Source organism: Mustela erminea, chromosome 12 (assembly GCF_009829155.1).
Source record: "Mustela erminea isolate mMusErm1 chromosome 12, mMusErm1.Pri, whole genome shotgun sequence".
In the NCBI taxonomy this organism is placed as follows: domain Eukaryota; kingdom Metazoa; phylum Chordata; class Mammalia; order Carnivora; family Mustelidae; genus Mustela; species Mustela erminea.
This window is the reverse complement of record NC_045625.1, coordinates 51,943,312-51,965,130: the sequence shown is the minus strand read 5'-3', so window position 1 is coordinate 51,965,130 and position 21,819 is coordinate 51,943,312. Positions and strand designations below refer to the sequence as shown.

General features: G+C 38.8%; 1 protein-coding gene across 16 annotated transcripts in view; it reads right to left on the bottom strand.

The window, feature by feature from the left end:
* The window catches only part of BNC2 (basonuclin 2), a 434,084-nt gene that overhangs the window by 15,078 nt on the left and 397,187 nt on the right, over positions 1-21,819 (bottom strand). For 13 of the 16 annotated variants that reach the window (XM_032308900.1, XM_032308907.1, XM_032308902.1 and 10 more), the window contains 2 exons: positions 7,378-9,347; positions 6,880-6,945 (listed from right to left, as the gene is read on the bottom strand). In XM_032308900.1, coding sequence (XP_032164791.1) covers positions 6,880-6,945; positions 7,378-9,347 — 2,036 coding nt within the window. The remainder of the gene's footprint in view (positions 1-6,879; positions 6,946-7,377; positions 9,348-21,819) is intronic. The other 3 variants (XM_032308901.1, XM_032308903.1, XM_032308914.1) reach the window with 1 other exon arrangement.

Below are 21,819 nucleotides of genomic sequence, written 5' to 3'. Positions count from 1 at the left end.
GCGCCATTGGCTGCTTCTGAGAATAAGACAGTCCTCGTGAACAACCATCACGAGAACATAGTTTTGAAGTGGTTAAACAAGTGAAAAATAATTTGCTGGGACAAATACATGAGTTTTTTTTTTAATGTGGATTTTTTATGGTACTGTCATACAACCATTCACCGTTGAAGTTAAGTGTTTTTTTAATACCATTACTGAACTGCTGAAATGGATGCTAATATAGCTTGGAGTGCTAATGTCAAGTCCTGGTAATAAAAAAGACAGACTGCTGAATGAAATAATTTCAAGTAAAAAATAGAACAAAAGTGCTCTCTCTCTTGCTCTCCGCTTTTATTGAATTGGGACTGACTGAGCCAATTGCTTTAGAAGTCTGTAAAACACAATTACTAGTGAGCGAACTGACCCACCAGTGCCCCCTCAGTGACAGAGTGGGCTAAAAAGGCAGCAGACTCAGAGCGGCCCCCCTCAGCTGGCCACCGGACCGAAGAGGCTGCCTTCTGAGCGTCCGTCATGCTCCTTGTCCCAATCTGTCTCTTTTTACTTACAAAATCCAGTTATTTCCCATCAATGTGATAAAGTAACTTCATACATTACTTTCCAAGATGAACATGTCTGTTCTGGCAATTAAGGATGATCGGTCTCTTGATATTCTTATTTATGTGGATGTTTATGTATAAACACACATATACATTACATGGATGCATTTAGATTAGGACGTTAGCATATTTTTTGAATAGCTGGTAATAATTCAGATTGATAAATGCTCTAGCAAAAGTGAAGCATCACTTATATATGTTCAGCTGGAAACACTTGGCTTTTTTTTTTTTTCCCAAGGTAAAGTCAAAATAATTAGAGCAAGCAAGAAAAAGAATTGAACCAGAAGTGGGTAACATTTTCCCCCCTAGTTAATAAAAGAAGTAATAAACTCCATAAAGTACTAGAGTTAAGATCACTAACACTTCAGGCATAACAGCTTTTTACCAGGAATTTACAACTTCTGTTTTAATTCAAGCAGCTTGCATTGGGACATAAAATTGAGGTATTTTTTTAAAAGTGTAGTTTTATGTTAAGTAACTGAAGAAAAACTGTCCTTTCCTACAAAGTAGTCTTTCCTCTTCTTTCATAGCCTGCTTCTTTCTCAAACATGCATGTACATGTACACACACACACACACATACACACACACACACCCACCCCACGGCACTCAAGAACTGAAGTTACCAAATCCCTTTTTTATGACATTGTAATTTTTTGGCAAGTGTAAACTCCTTTCATATTTTGCCACATTCATTTATTTGAAGCTTGTGGGAGTCTTAGAGCAAAACATTAAATTATTTCTGAGGCTTTAGAAAAAAGAAAAAAGAAATGCTTTCTAGCCCGACCTTCACTAAGAAATTTCAGCAGAGAGAGGAAAGTCTCCCTTCCTCTTAGCACAACAACAAATGATCACTCACAGCAAGAGAGCTGGTAAGAAGCCTTTCACCTGAGAGAGAACCACTCTGGACAACACTGATACTATCGACTGCTAATTCACACTTTCAGTGTGAATGGCCTCCGTTTTTTAAAAAGAAAAAGATTATCTACAGGAACAAGTATCTTGAATAATTATGTAGAAGAAAAATTATGACCAGACCAGTGAAGTCTATCATGGTGTCAGGTAGATGGAGGCAGGCCCCAGAGAGGTGGAAATCAGGAAGATGATCCTTCCAAGGTGTTGCCAATCGTGAAAAATACTGCCTCTGTGAACTCCGTATGCGCATTCTGTTCTAAGTGCAACTTTTACCTGAATTTTCAAGATAATGCTGGCAAGAGTAACAGCCTGTTCCTTTCAAAGAGAGGGTAAGAATAAGCAGTGTGTAGGAAGCATGTTTGTGCTAAGGAGGTTATGTATTGATAAGAGATTTAATGTAACACTCACTCATCAATAGGAATGTGTAAGCATCTCTTTGTCACTCATTCACCATTCAGCTGTGTTGTCTGTTTGGTACTCAGTCTGGAAGACGGTGGAAGTGACTGGTGTGGTTCTAGGAGTGGAGGAGTGAAAGGTCAGCAGAGGCTTAAATGAGCTTGTCTTACATCCAGCTGGGCCAGCAGGAGATCATTAGGAAGATCCGAGGCTCACTTTAGGCTTGTCAGAGTCTCTCCCCATGATACAAGGAGACCGTTTTGCTCATTGCTCTTCTCCCAGTATAGAAAAAGAACCCCAGAGACAGGAATGACACCGAAGTTTATCTTACTACCAAAGTTTTGCTTGAGGAAGGCACAACTAGCAATTACTCAGAAGGGGGATTTATTTTGTTTGTTTCCCTTTGATGGAAAGGAATGGAGATAAGTACAAAAGACCTATTGATTTGCAGGCTTTTATTGTGAAACCCAATAGCATAAAGGAGGGGAAATCTCTTCCTCAACATTTAAGTGTCAGAGGACCTGCACAACGTCACTTTATAAAAGATTTTTGGAAAAGGAGAGTTTCAGTTTGACTGGCAAACTTACAGGAAATGAAATTCCTTAAAATATTCTCTTCTTGTACTTGAAGAAAATTAACACACTGTATTTGACGGCTAATTATATGAAGGCAAATATACTAATAGTTACCTCAAACTGGTGCTAAATGGCTCATTTCTTGAAGGTAGTGAGATCATGTGCATTTATTGAAAATCTCTCTTTAGAAAAGTTCTAAGTTTCCAAACATAGAGAATGATGAAAAATATGGATGTTGTCGCTGAGAAGGTGATAACAGGAGGCAGGTAGCACGTTTTCGCATCTTCACCTCTGTCGTTAATGTATGCAGTGGCTCATCAGAGGTAGCTCATGTTAATTTATTCCTGCACACCTGTACAGGGCTGGAAGTCAGGTAATCAGACAGGCAAAAACTATACATCTCTGCTTTTTAGCTACAGCTACCCAGAGGCCTATATAGGAACAAATTTAGTTCTGGAGACATCAGCAGGTTTTAATAAACCAAATACAGATGTCTTCCTCCATACAAATCAAGAAGTTTACATGTTTAAATCTGGACTGATTTAACTAGCAATCAAAGAGAAGGTTCACACTTGGCACCAATGGTTGCCTCATATTTATTTATAAATCACCCTAAGCAATATTATTTTGTTTTTAAATTTATTCATGGGGCTGCATCATCTTTCCTACACCTTGAAGATTAAACATACATGCTTACCTTTCTAATAAAATTTAAGACAAACTTTGGCCATCAGTGGCTGCTATTCGCAGAAGGTAGCAATGAAGATGGTAAAGACCATGGAAGACGTAAAACAAAGGGACACATAGTTCTTTCTGGGCAGATCACCTTGTTGCTGTGTGCAAAGTCTTCATTTTAATTGAGGGAGTCTTAGCATTGCCAATCACTAAAACAGGTATGAATAGATTTTAAGGTATTAGCAAATGATAAGAAATTCTAGGAAAGAGGACCGAAGGGCATTTATTTGTTATTGTTGTTACTGTTGTTTTGATACAAACCAAATGTTACTTATAAATGGGCTTCCCTTATAAACAGGTGATCCATGACTGTTTCGCCCCAGGATGGAAATTCAAGACAGATGATGAGAAATGACCAAAGGTAAACTAGGCCCAGCCAATTTTGACTACGACATGTCTCCAAGAAAATTTCCTTTATGAAGACTAGGCTTGCTTTAAGCCAGTTATAATCTCTTCTTCCCAGGGAGTTTTTCATGTGCATACTTCAAAACGGAGAGTCAGCTTCCTGATCCTTTAAAGAACAGTATCTTAGTAGCAGAAAAGTCAAGGGATAAACAAGGAAGGAAGGAAGGAAGGAAGGAAGTTAGTTAGTTTAGGAGAGCGTCAGGTCTAACACTACACCACATTATCAGTTAATAGTTAAACACTTTAGTAATCACCTTATCATGCCATAGTTCTTCACAGAGACAATAATATACATTTCACTTCCATAACTCAGAATGAAAATGATTCCATAGCCACCTAGTGACTAGATGAATTGATCTTTGTGTACACTGCTCTCTATCATTAGTGTGGAATGGTACTCTTTGCTCTTGAATTTATTACACTCACACTCAGTCACAACTGTATAAAAAAAGGATACCTTCAACATTGTGCTTAGAAACTTCAGCCCTAACAAACCATGCCTGGAACCCCCTCTTCCCCGCCGCCACAGCTTCTCCCTTTGTATGACCTTAGACAAAGAACATTTTTGCTTTTCAAAAAGCCTTCAACTTGATCTTATAAAATCTAGAAAGACCATGAGCAAAGACCTGGACATCTCTCACTGCAAAATGGAAAACACATTATTTAATATCTTTCTACTTATATCTGACTAACATGTCTATTTGAAGACCAAAAACATAATTCCCTTGTGTATAGCCATTTTGGAAAAAGCCAAGAAGATCTGCGTATCACTTCTGTAAGATGTTCTAAGACCAAAGACTAGAAGACTGCTTTTATAAACAGAAGGAAGAGAGTTATTCTGTTAGTTTTATCACTACACATCCTGTAGCCTTGCACACTTCAACCCCCACTCGAAATCCCCTCTAATGCTTTATTTGCACAAGGAAGACATTGTGGAGTCAAGGATGGATGAATCAAGACTCTGGGGAAAGGAAGAAATAGGCCTGAGGACAGCAGGATTAAAGGCAAAGAAGGGTTTCTGTTTGGGAACGTCTGTTGGCTCAGAGAAAGGTAAGAAAATCTGTCTTAGCTTCATCATGAACTGAAGAAGAAAAAAGCAGGGAACCAGATTCCTGGGGCTCTCGAGACTAATACAGCAAAAGGGAAAAGAAAGGGGGAAGGTTGAGTCCAAGTGGTAGATGGGAGATACGGTCCAAGAGGCTCTGTGAAACAGCAGATTAAGGATTGGAAGCAGTGATGGTGACTGGCTGAAATGGGAGGTTGGTTATGTGTGAGCTCACTCTGCAGAGTTGCAGGAAGAGGTAGTGTCCCCAGCAGCATCGCTGTTTCTGGTTGTGTGGTGGTTTGAGTCATAGACTCAACAAGGATGAACACTTTTTTTTTTAAGGGAAAAAATGTCAAAATTAAAGCATCTTAGTTTCTGAGAAGTTTTTAACCTGGGACCCAGAAATGTGAGCATTCTTGAAAAGCAAAACTTCAAGGGAGAGTCAAAAAGCTTCCTTTGCATGGTTTGCTTTTTCTTCATTTATCATGTATTACACAACTCCAGAATTATAAAGATTAGCTGTGATGTGCGATTTCACCCAAACGAAATGTATCACCTGTCTTCTGTCTTCCTGTGTGACTGAAGACACATGGGAGAGTATCTGTATCTGCTTCTCTAGAACATCCAGTTACCCTACCCTAGACACTTCTTCTAATCTCCATATGGCTAGTCATCTGCCAACCTCCTAATCCTTAGAAAAATGGAGATTGAAATATTCTCCTGCTATTTATAAATGTTTTTCCTTAGACAAACCACCCTTTCAACAGCACTTCCTTATGCATTAGGACATAAAAACACAAGTGCTTGTGTTTTCTAGTGGTTTGACATAAATGAAAGCACCACGCTTTGGGTGTTGTAGCCTTTTGGTCCCAAAGCCATTTATGCCCGTGTTATGACTTGCAGTATTTTCAGCAAACCAACTAAAACTGTGATAGGAATTCATGCAAATAAGCTTAAATTTTGGCTTGTCTTCAAACACTCCATTTCCATAAATATTTTATGCAGGTTTTCATGAGTCTTTTATTTTTGTTAAAAAAAAAAAATCCAATGCATTAACCTCATTATCACAAGTGCACTATTTCAAATATAAAAGAATGAATATTGCTCACAAACTTGGGGGTGGGGGATTGTGTCGAGTAGTATATTTTATTATTCAAATTACAGCTATCTTATCTGCTGTATTCTGGTACTGTGAACTGGTAACTCAGAACTGAAAAGGACTTTGTGACTGTAAACTGTTTTTACAGAACATGGCAAAGGGGTGTGGGAGAGAAGGCTGGGGAAGGTGAAATCTTAGAGAATACAGATTTCTCTTCAAAGCATGTTTTGGGCATGTTGAGTATAAAGAGAGCCACTTACTTTTCTCAGAAATTTTGCTTTTAAATGGATTGGGCCTCTTGCATTTCAGTACTATGGAAAATATTTTTTTAACTTTTATTTTTAAAAAGATTTATCTTTGAAATGCGTAGAATGAAACCGAATATTCTAGAAGCAGGTTGCACTTTTCAGTGGTACTTTTGTTTTCTGTTACTTTGTCAAAGGATCTACCCATTGATTAAGTGCGAGAATTTGGGGGATGGCTATTTGGAAACTTTCCAGTTAATTCTGTTTCTTCTACTATACTGATTTTTACCATGTAATGAAATTTTTTCTAAAAATATTTTAAAAGGCAGCATAAAACCAAAAACCCACATTGGACAGAAGAGGAAGAATTAACTGGTGTGTGACTTCGGTTTGGGCTGGTGTATTATGTAAATGATCTGCCTGCAAGCTTATCTCGAGTGTAGGATGACTGTGTTACCCCACCACTGACCACCTTGACACATTCCATTTATATTACATTTTCTTTAGGCTTGAAAAAGAACATTGGAGGTTTAAGACCAGCTGCTTCTGTTTAAACCCAACTGTTTCAGAGCTGTAGCCACATAGCCAAGGTCTGATGTCATCTCAAGGCTGGACATAATATATTCTAACCGATCCTAAAAGTATATGCATGTCTCCCCTTCTGTGCATAATTCCCACGATAAACTGTATTTTAGAGATGTGCTAAAAGATACCGTGAAGTTAAAATAAAGAAACCCATACCACCATACCATTTCCCCACATTAAATAATTATTTTGGTCCCACTTTCTTCCGATATTTTCATGACTCTTACAAGAATTCAAGGACACACTAAATACTCATGTAAGAATGATAACATTTCTGGTTATACCTACGGAGATGCAGGCTGTCTCGATGTCCTGGACCTATGGTTCTTTCCATCCGTAAATTTCTGTTTCTATATTGGATAAATATGTGTGTATGAAGATAATATATTGATTTAATTAAAAAGCCACAAGGCAAAGCAGAAATATATATAACAGAAGCTGCGGCTTCTACGTGAAGCTTCATGAGGAAGCAGGGAACTGTGTACATAGTTAACTTATTCACACCTAGATGCATGGGGAAACATACACACACACATACACAGAGCACAGAGAAAAATGGCGTGCAGTACTGGGTAAGATGGCACATGATTCTGCATGCTTAGTCATAACAAGCACCAACTGCAACAATCCTTCATGAGCATGGCAGCTTGGTTATCTCATGGTCATTGCAGACAATCTTTACAGTGCATCAAAAACATCTTAGTTGGATTTTTTTAATGCTAAGTCCAGCATGACTGGCACCCTCCACCCCCAGCAGGAGCAGCCAATGGAGATTTACTGACCTGTCTCTGCTTCGGCGAGAGGGGAAGGCAGCATTGCAGCCAGCCACCGTGCACACATGCATCTCTTTTAAGTGAACATTCCTGTAGTGAAGCTTCACACTGTAGGAGCTTTTGAAACTCTTCTTGCACACGTAACAGATTTTGGGGTCTGGGCTAGAACACAGGTCCCCTTCTGGGGAGAACTTCTGAGGGCTGCCATAATTCAGAGACGATGTAAAACTTTCATGCAGGGCTGCCATGCTGGCTCCCCCACCGTTGTACAGTCCATACTGGCTCATGTAAAACATGTCGTAAGTGGGATCTGTGAATTCTTCCTTCACCTTGATGACATCCTGGTGAGAGGGCTCACTGTGGTTCTCATCAGGCCTCTCACTGCTCATCAGGACTTTTTCGCTCACTTCACTGTGAATGTGCTCATCCCCTTCCATGGACTCCTCGCCTAGTTTGGGCTCTGAAGACTCAGACTCATTCTCATAGTCCCGCTCAGGTTCTTGGTCCTCAGAAGTCATGCTGTCAGCCCTTCTTATTTCAGTCCTTGAAATGCACCGGGTCCTGCTGTGTTTAGAAAAGTCCTTCACAGACATGCCTGGACTCATCTCCTCTTGGGAGTGGCAATGATTGTCATGGCTCACGTCGTTGACCACAGCTCCACCATCGTTGGGGTCATCATCTTCATCATCAAACTCATCAGCGGTGTCAATGATCTCCTTCTCAATCTTCACAGGCATGCTGGACTTCCTGGGCTTCTTCTTGGGCGCCAGGTCGGCACTGGGCTCGTGAGTGGCCATCATCACTACTGGTGCTGTGGGCTCAGAAGGTGGTGGTGGGTGCTGCTCTATGGTACCAGTGGCTGGAATGATGGGACTGGTCGGGAGGGAGGTTGGAGGACTCACCATTTCCCCCGGAGTGAGTAAACTTCTATAAAATGGAGGAACTGGCTGTACAGTCTTTAGCCCAGAAAACACCAGCTGGCTAGGCAGAGGATTCTGTAAGACTGGGTCTAGTGGGGGAGTGGTAAAACCCATTGGGGGCCGGCCAGGGCTTGTGAGTGTGAGATTTGATTTTGTACTTGCTATGACGGGGGTGGCAGCTCCTGATGTGGCCCGAATTAAATCTTTGTCTCGGTTATTTCGTAGCATGGGCATGTGGAGGCGAGGATTAGGGTTTGCGCTGTGGCGATTCCGGCTTCGGAGGGAGCTAAAGACCATGTTGCAACCTTCGATGGTGCATCGGTGTTTGATCTTCAGGTGAACAGCATTATAATGAATTTTGAGAGTACCTTTGTCATAGAATGTCTTCCCACATGCGTTACAAAACACTCTTCCTTTCCTAGAGGCTGAACCCATCCTTCTCATCCGGTGAATCCGGAAGGAGCTTTTTGGGTGTTCAGTCTTGGTCAGATCACTGACTGGGGCAGAATTCTGAATGGGAGATACGCAGGCTGGCTCGGTTTTGGGCTCCACATTAGTAATGCTGGTCAGGGCATTTCTATTGGGTGTCTGATCATTCTTATAAGGTGTGGGAGATACTTCAGATTCACTGCTCTCGTTGTATTCATTCTGGGTTGAAAGGCTTGGTTCCCGCAGCCTTAGTCCCGGTTGCTCTAACAGTAACCCGTTTGGAGGCAATCCTAGCAGTGGGGCCGAGACTGGGTTTATGTACTGGAATGGAAGCAGAAATGCGAGGCTGTTGGGGATGTTTTCAAAGTGATGAATGCTGGAAGGGTTGCTGTTCTCTAGGTGAGCAAGAAGGCTGGGACTCCGGGTGCGATTATTGCTCTCAATGAAAGTCCTTATGTCTGAGTCTGTCTTTGAAGATGGTACAGCTACGGCCTGCCCTTCTTTCTCCTGAATTGCCATCAGCTCCACAATGGACTTGGTTTCTCCGAACCGCAGAAACTGCTGAAGGGTGATGATTTCCTCTTCTCGAGACATGATGGCCCAGCGGTCCAGTACCTTGCCGGCAGCATCCTAGAGGCCACATCAAAGAAACAACAAAGATAAACACAAAAACTTACTGATTGTGCAAAATTATTCAATGCAACTGAAGTGCTCTACCTGCTCATGAAACACGGAGAGCAACAGCAGAAAACACACAAGCCCCGTTCATAAAAGTGAACCTACAAAGCAAACTTTTCTGCCATGCAATTGCAGTAATTAGAGTCACAGTTAGAGAAACAGATTTGAGTTTAACATCAAAGCAAACAAAATGTAGACCACTGGGGCTCTGTGATCTAACATGCCTTCGCTACTGCTATTTTAACAACAACGGTCTATACAGAATGCAACTACTTAGCACACATTAGTATAAGACGTGAACTCTTGCTGTGCAACCCAGTAAAAATGCAAAAAATGGTACCAGAATCTGTATTAAATAGCGATACCATAGGAATGGATTAAGTATATTTTGTGAAATTTACCTCCTTGACACAAGCAGATGATACTGGCTTCAGCGATGAAAATTCCTTTAAATAGGAGTTATTATATAACTTTCTGAATCAAAATGATGAAAAATGGAGCTTTGCTGTCTATACTTCCATTACTAAATGGTATTTTTCTCTCTTTAATGACTGTATTTTAGTGTCATTTACTAATAGACAATCTCATAAGGTTGCATTAAGGAAAAACAGTGATTGTACTTTTCCTGAAAATTGATTGTAATCCTAGGCTTCAAAGTTTGAGTTAGACTTTAAGTATTTGACTTTTTATGATCTTGTTATAAGTGACAGTTATAGATATTTAGAAAGTAAATATGTGATGGATTTAGATAGAATAAATGTGTAAAAATGTTTTCTCTTAACATCCTCCTCTGATAGCAAAGGGAGTCCACAGAGAATACACATCAGTAATCACCAGACTATGTGTTGTTAAATATACATTAAAAAGCATTTCACACTTTCATTTTTGCTAGTAACTATGAGATTTGCCTGGAGGTAGGACTTAAAAATCCTGCAATGTAATGTCAGGCAATCCACTTCAGCATGGGCTGGGAGAAATGTATTCAAATGCTTAAATAATGACTCCATCATTTTCTAGAGCACAGCTTCTTCCTAACCAGGTCGGGACACTTCCACAATCTGTACTTGCCTCAACCTGCCTATCAATGTAAGGAAGCATATAATCTTCTTAAAAAAATAATATTAGAGACTTATTAATTACAAAGAGAAGAACCATAATGTTAAATGGAGAAAGCCAGCAGACACCACCTTACCCAAGTAACCAAAGTCAACATCACCAGCGGTATCATCATGTACCTCCTGATATATACTGAGAAGTGTATGTCATCCTTTTCTTGTTAAAAAAAAAAAAAAAAAAAGTATAACCTCAATCTAAATCAAGAGAAAACATGAGATAAAGCAAAATCAAAGGGCATTCTACAAAACAGTTGCTGGTACTTTTCAAAGTATAAACATCAGTAAAGATTTTTTAATAAGGACCAGAGAATGGTTACAGATTAGAGGGGACCAAGAAAACAGGACAAATAAATGTAATGTTAGACTCTAGAGATACCAGACCAGAAAAAAACCCTTAGTGGGAAAACTGGCGAAATCTGAATAAAGTCTCTAGATCAGTTAATGGTATGGTACCAATCTTAAGTTTTTAGTTTCATCAACTGTGCTGTGTTAACGTAGAATGCATCATTCAGGATAAAGGAAACTATACTACTCTTGTGATGAAAAATTCTATCTCATGGATTGTTCTATTCAGCTTTGTGATATCAAATTCTCTCTGGACCACAATTGTATTGCCTGAACCACCACCACTAGTTTGGCTGTAAGGAGATACTTATCGTTTACTTAAATCGCTTTACAAAAAAGAATGTCCCATTCCTGATAAGACCCACTCCAGCACTCTATCATTTTACATAAAGTACATGCTTGGGCATGTGCATGTGGGTGTCCATTCCTGCGAAAATTGTCCCTCTTTCATGTTGTAGATAACATGAGCTCAGATCAAATACCCTCATGCAGCTATCTGCTCAGAATACTTATATAATGATATGTACATATGAGGACTCTGGGTGATTCTGGAGTCCTGCAACAGCCAGTTTTTAAAAAGTATCAGAGCAATCGGTCTCCCTTACATCCTTACATCCTTTTTTTTTTGGAATAGGGAAAAGCAAGGGGGAGTGTTCGTGTTGTAGGTAAATAGAGAAATAAATTGTGATTTTGTATAGATTATCTCATTTGAACCTCGTAATAGCTTCCAGAGCTCAGCAAATGTGTAACAGATGAGGGGCCCAGGGTGAAGGAAAAGGGGATGGCTGGTTGAGGTTGCCAAGATGCTAACTTGGGGTCTTATACTCGAATCCAAAAATTCCGACTCTAAGTTCATGGAGCGTAGTAATGACTGTCATCCATAACGCCATTTCCCAAGTGGGCACATTGAGTCTGCGACAATAAGGAGTAGGACTTCCCTTGCACAAGGCTGGTCTCTGGAGCACTGTAACGTTCACTTCTACACTTTTTTCTTTTACCATCAAATGCACTCTCTTAATTGTTCTTTTATGAAAGCTTTTACCGTGGATCGTTTCTCAGGCTGCGGTGCGACCTGAGCAGCGCAGTCTTTCCTTCCCAGGTAGCCTGCACCTGAGTCTGCACGTCGAGAATGTACTTACACAGCTGGTGGCCGCTGGTATTAAAACAGCCCTTAGAAACCATAGCAACTGATCAAACCCACCTGAGGCATCTCCTTTCCATCACCCTCCTATCTTGTCTCCCCCAACAGAACACAGCAGTCCCATATGGTTTCTCTTTTCTCCTGGCCTGCCACAACGCCTGCCGCTATTTCTAAAACCACTGCCTTTCAGACCTCTTTTAGTCCTGAGTAGCTGTCTCCGATAAAATGGAACTGTTACGTTAAACCACTTACTTCTGGTAGAAGAGGTCCAGGTAAGCAAGATTTAGAACTTTGCTGATAGCCTGAATCATAAAAGAGAAACTTCATTTATAGTGATAACGGAAACAGCGATTTATAGTTACATAGAAGGACAACATAACATCTTTGCAAACAAATGTGCTTGGGAACAGGACAAACATCCACATTGCCCACTCACACTGGGGTTCCCCTGACAGGGCACCCTCTGCATCCAGGCAATATGAAGCATCACAAAAGTTCTTTCCAAAGAAGCCACCATTTGTATTTGATCAAAGGTATGTACTATCATCATGCTCATGAACAAAGCAACTGCTGAAAGAAGCAAGTTGACATTCTTATATAACATCATGAATCTGCAAGCTCAATGGTAGGAATGGCTATCAGTTTTAGCACAGTCATGGATAAACTGGTTGAATGGGACTTGGAAGTCACCAAAAAAAGGCAGGCCTGGGTTCTTTCTTCCTGAAGATCTCCATGACAGAGAGAAGCATGGTCTAGTGCAGTGATTCTCAAAACAGTGGCTTGGGACTCCTGTGTTAAAGCAAGAGTTTCCACAAGAGGTCTATATGCTTAAAAGGACCAGTCTGTAAATAATTGAGGGTGATCATTTAGAAGACTTCAAGACAATGTGATGACTACTGTAGCAATGAAAAGCATGATGATTTTTTGAAATAAATTTCTTTTTATTTTATGTAACTTAAGTAGTGGCTCAAAAGTGATGGGGGGAGTGGGGGGGGGTGGGGAACTAGTCCTTCCTCACAGATAATTTGAGAAGTACAGATCTAAAATCTTGGCCCCCATGCCATGTCAAATAAACTTTACCAGAGTGAATAAGAGTCATAAAAAGAATTAGGCTTTATCACAGAATAAACATTAATAAAACAAAAATTCAGTCTGGTAGACCAATATGAATGTCCTGACTAGTGACCAACCCATAATGGGACATGGGTCTTGCGCAGGAATAATAAATCACAGCAGAGTAACAGGACTCAACTCTTGTCCTTCCCATTCCATCTTATAGTCGGTGAATCAGCTCCTTAAGGCTTGCCCATTTATAACCAGAGTTCAGTGACCTTTAAACTTTTACATTGGGAATTGTTATTTACAAAATGAGGATAATAAGATTTACCCAGGTAAGTGAAATGCAAGGTATTATTATAAGTATTGATTTCTTGTGAAATAACCAGCTATACTATTAATTAAAAGATGAGTAAGACCAAATAATCCTAACTTATAAACCAGTTTTACTGGGTTCAGAAAAAGTATAAAACACATAAAATATTTGCATATAACTATTTTAAATGAAAAGACTTTATTTTATTATTTTGCCGAAACTGGTGATTATCACTCAGTAGAAATCTGGCACCTGGTTTTGTATGGCTCTGCAGAGTACTTTTTAAAAAGTTTTTTTTTTTTGTAGTAGAATCAACTGTCCTGGTTTTATAATTGTATAAAACTATTTGTCAATAGTTTTACTTAAGCCCTTTCTTCGCATTAAAACACAGTATATGACCCATAGTTTTAAGATCAAAGTAAGGTTGGTTGGTTTTTCTTACCTAAGGGAAAGCGACAGTAGAGAGGGAAAGGATGTAAAGAGATGGAAAAAAGACCAGATAAGAAACTTTGGGGATAATTAGATTGTCATGTGACCTCAAGCCCACCGACTCCTTAGTCCAAGAGGAACCTATGTGTGTCCATGGCAGGCCTCACCATGTCACAGCTCAGAGGGAAAACAATGCCTTTCTTTCTGTCCATGCATGTAAATGAGGGAAGAACAGTGAACACAGCAGAGATCTGGGACTTACTTGCTCTAGGTTCTTCAAATCATTAAGAAATAAGTAAATAGTTTAATTCTAAAAAAGGCAGAGAATAGTTTAATTTTCTATTCTTATTACATGAACTTCTTGTAAGCCAAATTTAAGACATGTATTTTTAAAATTCCTAAAATTATTAGTTAAAAATATTTCCTCCGATATAATTTTAAATCCTTTAAATGATACTGAGCTATAGAGAATGCTGACCACATGGAACAAAATCAGAGGTTTATGAGATGTACTTTTTTGATTTCATGTCTAGATTTGAAGTGTGCTATCTTAATAAATTATTCCAACATAACCATATTGGCAACTTGTATTCATGACCAGTTTCCCATTGGAATTTTTTACTTTTTATCCTTCATGATTAATTCAAATATCAAGGCAAGAAGAATAGGGCTGGGTAGAAGGTACAGAATTACCAAATTTCAAGACTATGTAGCTTGGAACTCTATCAGGTAAAATTTAATAGTAATTGTAGAGTTAAAAAATTGATGAAAGAATGTTACAGATCATAAATTTTACCTGGTTTTCTAGATGTTTAAGTCTTAAGGGTAAACAAAGAATGAGAGACCTATGGGACAGAACACCCCTAAGCCAGTGAAACACAGGAAAAAACATGGAGGACGCTCAACAGCATTACTGTTAAAAATGAAAGAAATCGGACTCAAAAGACTATATATTGCCATTTCAATCATGGAAATTCTGGGAAGTAAGACTATAGAAACAGAAAGGAGATCAGCAGATGCCAGGGGGTGAGGGGAGAGGGGCTGACTGCAAACAGCACTGGAACGTTCTGGGGTGGTGGAAATGTTCTATATCATGATACGATACAGATGTTTAGATGATACAGATACATGACATGTATCGATGTTTACATGGATACATACACTTAAAATTGGTACATTTCATTTTATGCAAAAATATACCTCAAGGAAGTTGACCTAAAACATTAAATCAGGCAAACGTATGAAGTCACACTCAGAACTCAACAATCACAAATTCCCCTTTTTAGAGACTGCCTTACTTCTTGTTTCCTGCATTGTTTTGTGACCAGAATAACAAACACACATGTCTCTCCCATCACTAGGGTATGTACCACAATCCACTGTGACATAGGGAGTAAATGTAAGTTTCCTTTTTCTTTTTTTTTTTTTTTTTTACCTATAAGATGATTTTTGATAATATTTTTATATGTGGCTTTACAGTAATATGTTACTAATTTACAACCGGCTTTACATATATTAGGGTACAAGCTCATACATTTTTACTAAGAGGGTATGTAGTCATAAAAACCAGAGACTGCTTCCCTACACAGCTAATACTGACGAACAGCAGACATATACTATACGCACGTACTTTCACGAACACTTCCAATGGTGTTGATGAGGAACTGTAAGCTAATTCACCTTAGCTTGCCTCTCCCTGACTTTGTGCTGGACACCTGGTTAGGTGGACATGTGTCAGGAAGTGACCCAGAAATTAGGAAATAAATCATCTAACTGTTGGGTCACCTCAGGAGCAAGCGATGGGCTCAGATCATTATCTCAGGTGATATGAACAGGGGCACTCCATCAACTTCCTGGATGGGGTCTGGGAATGGAGAGATCATGGGTGCCACTCACGGGTGCAGAGGGCAGGCTCTGAGGACTGGAAGTAGTAGGAGTTTGAAGGAGATACTCTGTGGAAGGGAAGCCTTTGAATATTACATGTGGTTCAAGAAAAAAATTACAGAAGTCATGAAACTTTCAGTCCTCTTTTGTCCCATTCTCCCACTAGTTACCTGTTTTAGAACCCAGATAGGTCCACAGGTACCATGCAGATATTCCCATTTAAATTGTCTTTCTGAAGTCAAGCCACTGTTAAAAACTTTTCTCTTCAGCCAAAACGTTTAACTGGTCTGGGTGCTCTTCACTTACAACACAGCCAATCCCCCCCTCTTTTTGTTGAATTTTATCCAGCTCTATAACTTATATGACTTGGCAATCTTAAGTGTGCATGGGCCAAAGTTTTGTGTGTCTATGTGCCTTCATGTGTGTGTATGGAAGCAGGCAAGAAGGGGAGAGGAGTAAAAATAGTAAAAGAAAAAAATTATTGAAAGTAATAGATTCTGGGAAGTACTTAGGGAAATTTTTAAAGCAATGTTGTGATAATTTCTGAGAAACACTTGAAATTATGTGGGAAAAGAACTTGGCATGATTATTTGTTTTAGCAAATTTACATTTAAACAGCTATTTCTTGGAGGGCACTGACTGAGAAAGATACACCATTAGCATGTACAATATACATTGGAGAAGTTCGGTTGTGTAAGTAAACAAAATTATACCATTCTTTATTCACACAGAGCTCTTTCATGTGATTATGCTTTTCCACTAGTTTAGGCTAAAGATTCTAGGCCAGCTGAAACAACTGTAATATCTGTAGGCAGAATGAAACATACTCATTTACACCAGGATTGTACCAAACGATTCAAATTAGACCTGATTAAAAAAAAAAAAATCAACATTTGTTTTGGGTAATGAAAACCCTACTCAACTTCTACGATTTAGAAATAGGTATTTTGCAGAATTTCTCAAGAGCATCACTTTATCTTCAAAATACAAAGCTGACCAGTCCTATCCTTGCTTCCTTTGCTCCTCTCTAGGACAGAGGTGTCCCATGAGAAAGAATCAACAGGGGCTGGCATAGACAGAAAAGAAAAAAACTTCCAACTAATAACAATCAAGACTGTAGTTTGTTAATGTTTATCCACAAGAACATTCCTGTTGGAAAACAAATATGCTTTCCTTATCAATCCACGACAAGACCATCATTGTCATGAAATGAGCATGCAAACATTAGAGCTAGGTATATTTTTGGCTTGTTCTGATTACAGAAGCTGGTGATCAATTCAATATGTCCAGATTATAAAAACCTTGACTTGAGATATCTTTCTGATTCTTTCTCCCTCCGCCCCCAAGAGGAAATGAATGCTACAAGAATATCCACCATTGGTTAGAATGCTAGAGGTCTCAGAAAACTTTGCATTACAGAATTTTCTGTGAAAAGGAAAACCTTATTGGTCCTTCTTAGCAGACATGCTAACACTGAAGTTTCCTCTCCATATATACTGTTGCACGTAGGGACTGACTCTAAAAGAGTTACTTATTATACAAGTTTACATATACCAAAATATGCACATTTATATGGAGATATGACTACCATTTTTGGCTTACTCTTTTTTTTTTTTTTTTGAAGATTTTATTTATTTACTTGACAGATCACAAGTAGGGAGAGAGGCAGGCAGAGAGAGAGAGAGAGGAGGACGCAGGCTCTCTGCTTAGCAGAGAGCCTGATGCAGGGCTTGATCCCAGGACCCTGAGATCATGACCTGAGCCAAAGGCAGAGGCTTTAATCCACTGAGCCACCCAGGTGCCCTTCTTATTGTACATGAAACTCATTACAAATCAGTATTATAACATTCAAAAATGCTGGATTATGGAGAATGGTGGTACAGTGAAATGAGGCATATCAAATTAATTGTAAAAAAAAAAAAAAAAAGGACAAAGTCAAAGAATGCCTCTCCTTGGATGGAACTGGAAGTTTGATGAGCATGACCCTTGATTGGAATTGGCAGCAGAAAAAAAAAAAAAAGCAACATGGTAATTTTCTGTAATTTTAGGTACTAGTGTTGACATTTTTCAATATATCAATCTCTACCCTTTTTCTGATCCACATTTGAAAATATTTTTCACTGAAAAAGATATCTTTTAAGAGAAAAAAATTAGTGAAAAGTTGAACAATACATCCTCCCAAACTGATCACCCCTCTAACCAAAATAACATTATCAAAATGCCAGGGCACTGATTTTAAATGGTTCTTAAAATTTTAAAACACATTGTTTGACTTTTGATAAAAAATTTACTTTGCTATAAAATGTTCTTCGTTATGGGTTAGATAAAAATATATAATTCACAGAAGACTATCACTTCCCCCCCTTAGTAACAGTCTGTATAGCATTTTTATTTTAAAAACTGTGATTATGATAGATCACTCCAGGGTTACAACATATTTAATCACAGAAGCTCCAGCTAAGCTCTGTTAAAGGCCTGTCAGGATTTCTTCTTTGTACCCAGGAATTTTAGCTTGTCTAGCTTAAAACAAGCCATACGCATTTCCTCTATGGGCATCTGTTTGCAAATAAATAAAGCAGGTGCCTTGCTTTGCCATATCAAAAAAAAAAAAAAATTCAGAGGAGTAAATTACTTTCTGTAATGTCTAGAATTGCACTTCAAAGATTCAAGAAGTATTTTTCAAATTACCTAGCTTCATTGTAAATCCAATGAAAAAGACACGATATATTTTAATTTTTAATAATGGTATCTTAGGAATCATTTAAGTTTTGAAATAAGAGAATCTTAAACCAGCTGATACTCCTAGCTTACCAAACTTCAACATAAAACTACCAGTGAATATCTAACTATGTACCTGTAGGTGAAATCAGAATGTGTATATTAAAGTTTCAGATTTTTGATTCATTTAACATGACTTATTATACATAGTCAACCTTAGAGGGAAATAAGGAATGTGAGTGAATGACCTAAATTCTAGTCTTGGTTTTGCCAACGACCAGCTGTGTTGGCTGTTAGATCACCAATATCCAGCTTCAGCATTCTCCTGTATAAGGAAGTCTTACTAAACTTTCTAAGCCTTGCTACCCCACAATTCCATTATTTGGCTCTTAAATTCCATGACTCTACCATCTATGCCAAGAATCTGGACACATAAATAATTTTAATTAAAATTATTTTGAACTCTAGTTTAATATTTTTTCTTTTAACCAACTTTTGACAAATTATTTTTAGAATATATATGTTCTAGAGGCTTCCCTTGATGCTTCTGTCTGGGGCTGCTTATCAGTGACATAATTAGAGGTATTCATTTTTCTGGGTTAATTTTTACCCCTAGTCAATTCAATGATCAGTTCAAGTGGAAACTTTGCCTGAAAACTAGGGAAACCACTCAAAAAGTCCCTAAGAGGCCATGGGAACCCCTCAAAATCCCATCAGTTAGGATTTGTGAGAATTCTGCAACCTGTGAATCAATGATTCCAAAGTAAATGCTGTACCCCCATAAAGCTCTAAGTAACAATCTGTGGTCTCCCAGCAATCTCTGTAGTTCTAAGGAAAAGCAGTATCTGCATATAAGACCCTCCCTCCAATTAAACCCTTTAGATAGACACAAGTTATTCACCGATCACCCCTGAGATGCCAGAGATAAGTCATTTTATCATTCAGGACAGCACAGGAGCAGTCTGAAATCTTCCGAGATGACACCAGAAACAGGAGGAAGGAGAAGGATGGTCCCTGAAAGTGGTCTTGTTTTCTTCTCCCTGCAGACGTACGATAACGCCCTAGTCCTAGGACAGCTATAAATCTGCATGCTTTGCAATAAACAAAACTTACCAGAGCCCTTTCTAACATTTTTGCTTAGAGGATGGCATTTTCTCATTTACCTCTCTTTCTATAGCCAAAGTTCTGCCACTGGGTTTGTAGAAAGCCTGCATATATATCTAGGGGTCTGTGCTGGGGCTTTACATACCTAAATATAAATGGTAGAGACCCTGGCATTTCCTCATGTGCTCTCCTATAATGTCTGAAAAACAGCAAAAACATGGGGACAACATTTTTTTTTTCCCCACAATGGAAGTGCTTTTACATATCAGGGAGGGGCCAAAATCTTGGACAAATTCAGGGCCACAAGCTCTGAGCTTTGCCATTTTATCTGTGCAACCAAGATAACCCAATACCGGTATGAGATCAGAGCTTCCAAAGCTTGAAAGGTTGATTCTATTTCACATCTTATACTTTGAATTATTCCACAACTGGAGAAGACTGAACAGCCCTAAGGAACTTTATCATATTCATTAGGATATGAGGGAGCAGGGGTGGAAAGGGACGGAACACTCACTAAGCAGTATTCCATAAAACAGCAAGGATTGAGTATTCCATAAAACACACAGAGGACAGGGTGTGTGATTGAACAGAAAGATGTATTGGGAGATTTAACTTTGTTCTTCTCTGGGTATAAGAATGCAGTAGAACACAAAGATTAATTTCCTGCTTTAGCATTCATCAGGGAACAACACATTATTACTTGTAACACATACACAAGGCTGTTGATGGATATACTTTCCTTTGATTGCTCAGATTAAATGTGTTCCTATAAAAGGCACCTCCCCACATGTGTATGTGTAATTATAAATCCACGTATGCATTAACAGTTTCTGTATATTTATAAGCAGCTATCGAAGTAGATTATACATTTTATTTGGCTACGAAGTTGAGGTGGTCTGGGGCTGGTGGCTGCCTGAACAAATACAGATCAAAAACAGAATAATCAGAGTTAATAATCAATATATGTTACTATAACAAAAAACTCAGAAATTCAAAATAAAGGAGCATAAGAGGAGGAAGCATGCATTATAAAGCAAGGTAATAACCGCATCTGCATGCCTTAATACCCTCTTGTCCCAGCAGTCCTGACTTTCTAAGCAGCCCACTTCTCCACATTAACGGTAGTCATTTGGAGAGCAGCAAACGTGCCATTAGAAGCACTTTTACAAGTGTATATTCATCCACCAATTAGCTTAATGTGGCCGCTTTCTGCATATTTTCTATCCAGGCTTGCACAAATCTTATTAATATTTCCCCCTAGCGCTTTGACAGATTACCTTGTCATTACGCATCCTGGAGCCTTTTAAACAATATGGGTAAACTACTGTTTGTGAGGTTAATGACAATTATCCCCTAATTACTGCATAAGTCACTCAGTCCACTTTATCTCATAGGCAGGGTTCTGCTCTGTGTATCTGCCATTGTGTCACTGTAAATGAATCTTGTATTGCTATGTTTATCTGCCACTGCCTTGTAAATTATACTGACAGAAGAATGAACAAATTACTGCATGTCATCACTTAAATACTGTTTCTGAAATTAAAAAAAAAATGCTTCGACAGAGAACTTCAATTGTGATTTTAGCAGATCACAATTAGTAAAAACATATTTAATGTTTCAGGTTATATTTCAAGGCGGATGGTGTGGAATTCAGTCGTGGTATCACAACAATGGCACAGAGGGTGAGTGGAGGAGGAAGAGCAATGGGTGGGGGGAGGGTGCATATTGGGCTACCAACACCAGCTCAGCCTCCTGAAGGCACTTCCTAGGATTTCATAGCTGATAGGGCATTCTTGAAGTATTTCTCAAGATTTACCAATTCTAAAACAAATTCAGTGGGTTAGGATAAGCCACACTCTTCAGCTGGGATCATTATTTATTTACTATTCATTTAGGTTACTTAGAAGCAGTCCACATATAAAACACAGAATCCATGTAATTGAGAACACATAATGTAATAAAGGCCATAGGCTAAGCCGATTTCACTGATGCATTTTTAAACACTGTTAAACAGGTTCAGAACACTGTTTCCAAAGCTGCATTTGAAATTGTTTAACAATGTTTAAATCAATGAAATTAGTTTAGTCCATTGCTCTATCAGGGTGACTACATTCTGCTGATACAGTTTACAGGGAACATTGGACAATACGAGCATCTTAAAAAAAAAAAAAAAGACTGAGTCAATTGCAAATAATCTGGAAATCTATGATTCTGCAGATTATTGGGTAAATAAACATTTGTGTGAGAACAGGCAGAAACATCTGGCCTCCTGAGATGCCTGCCATTTAATGAGTACACTAAAGCATTTTGAAACGG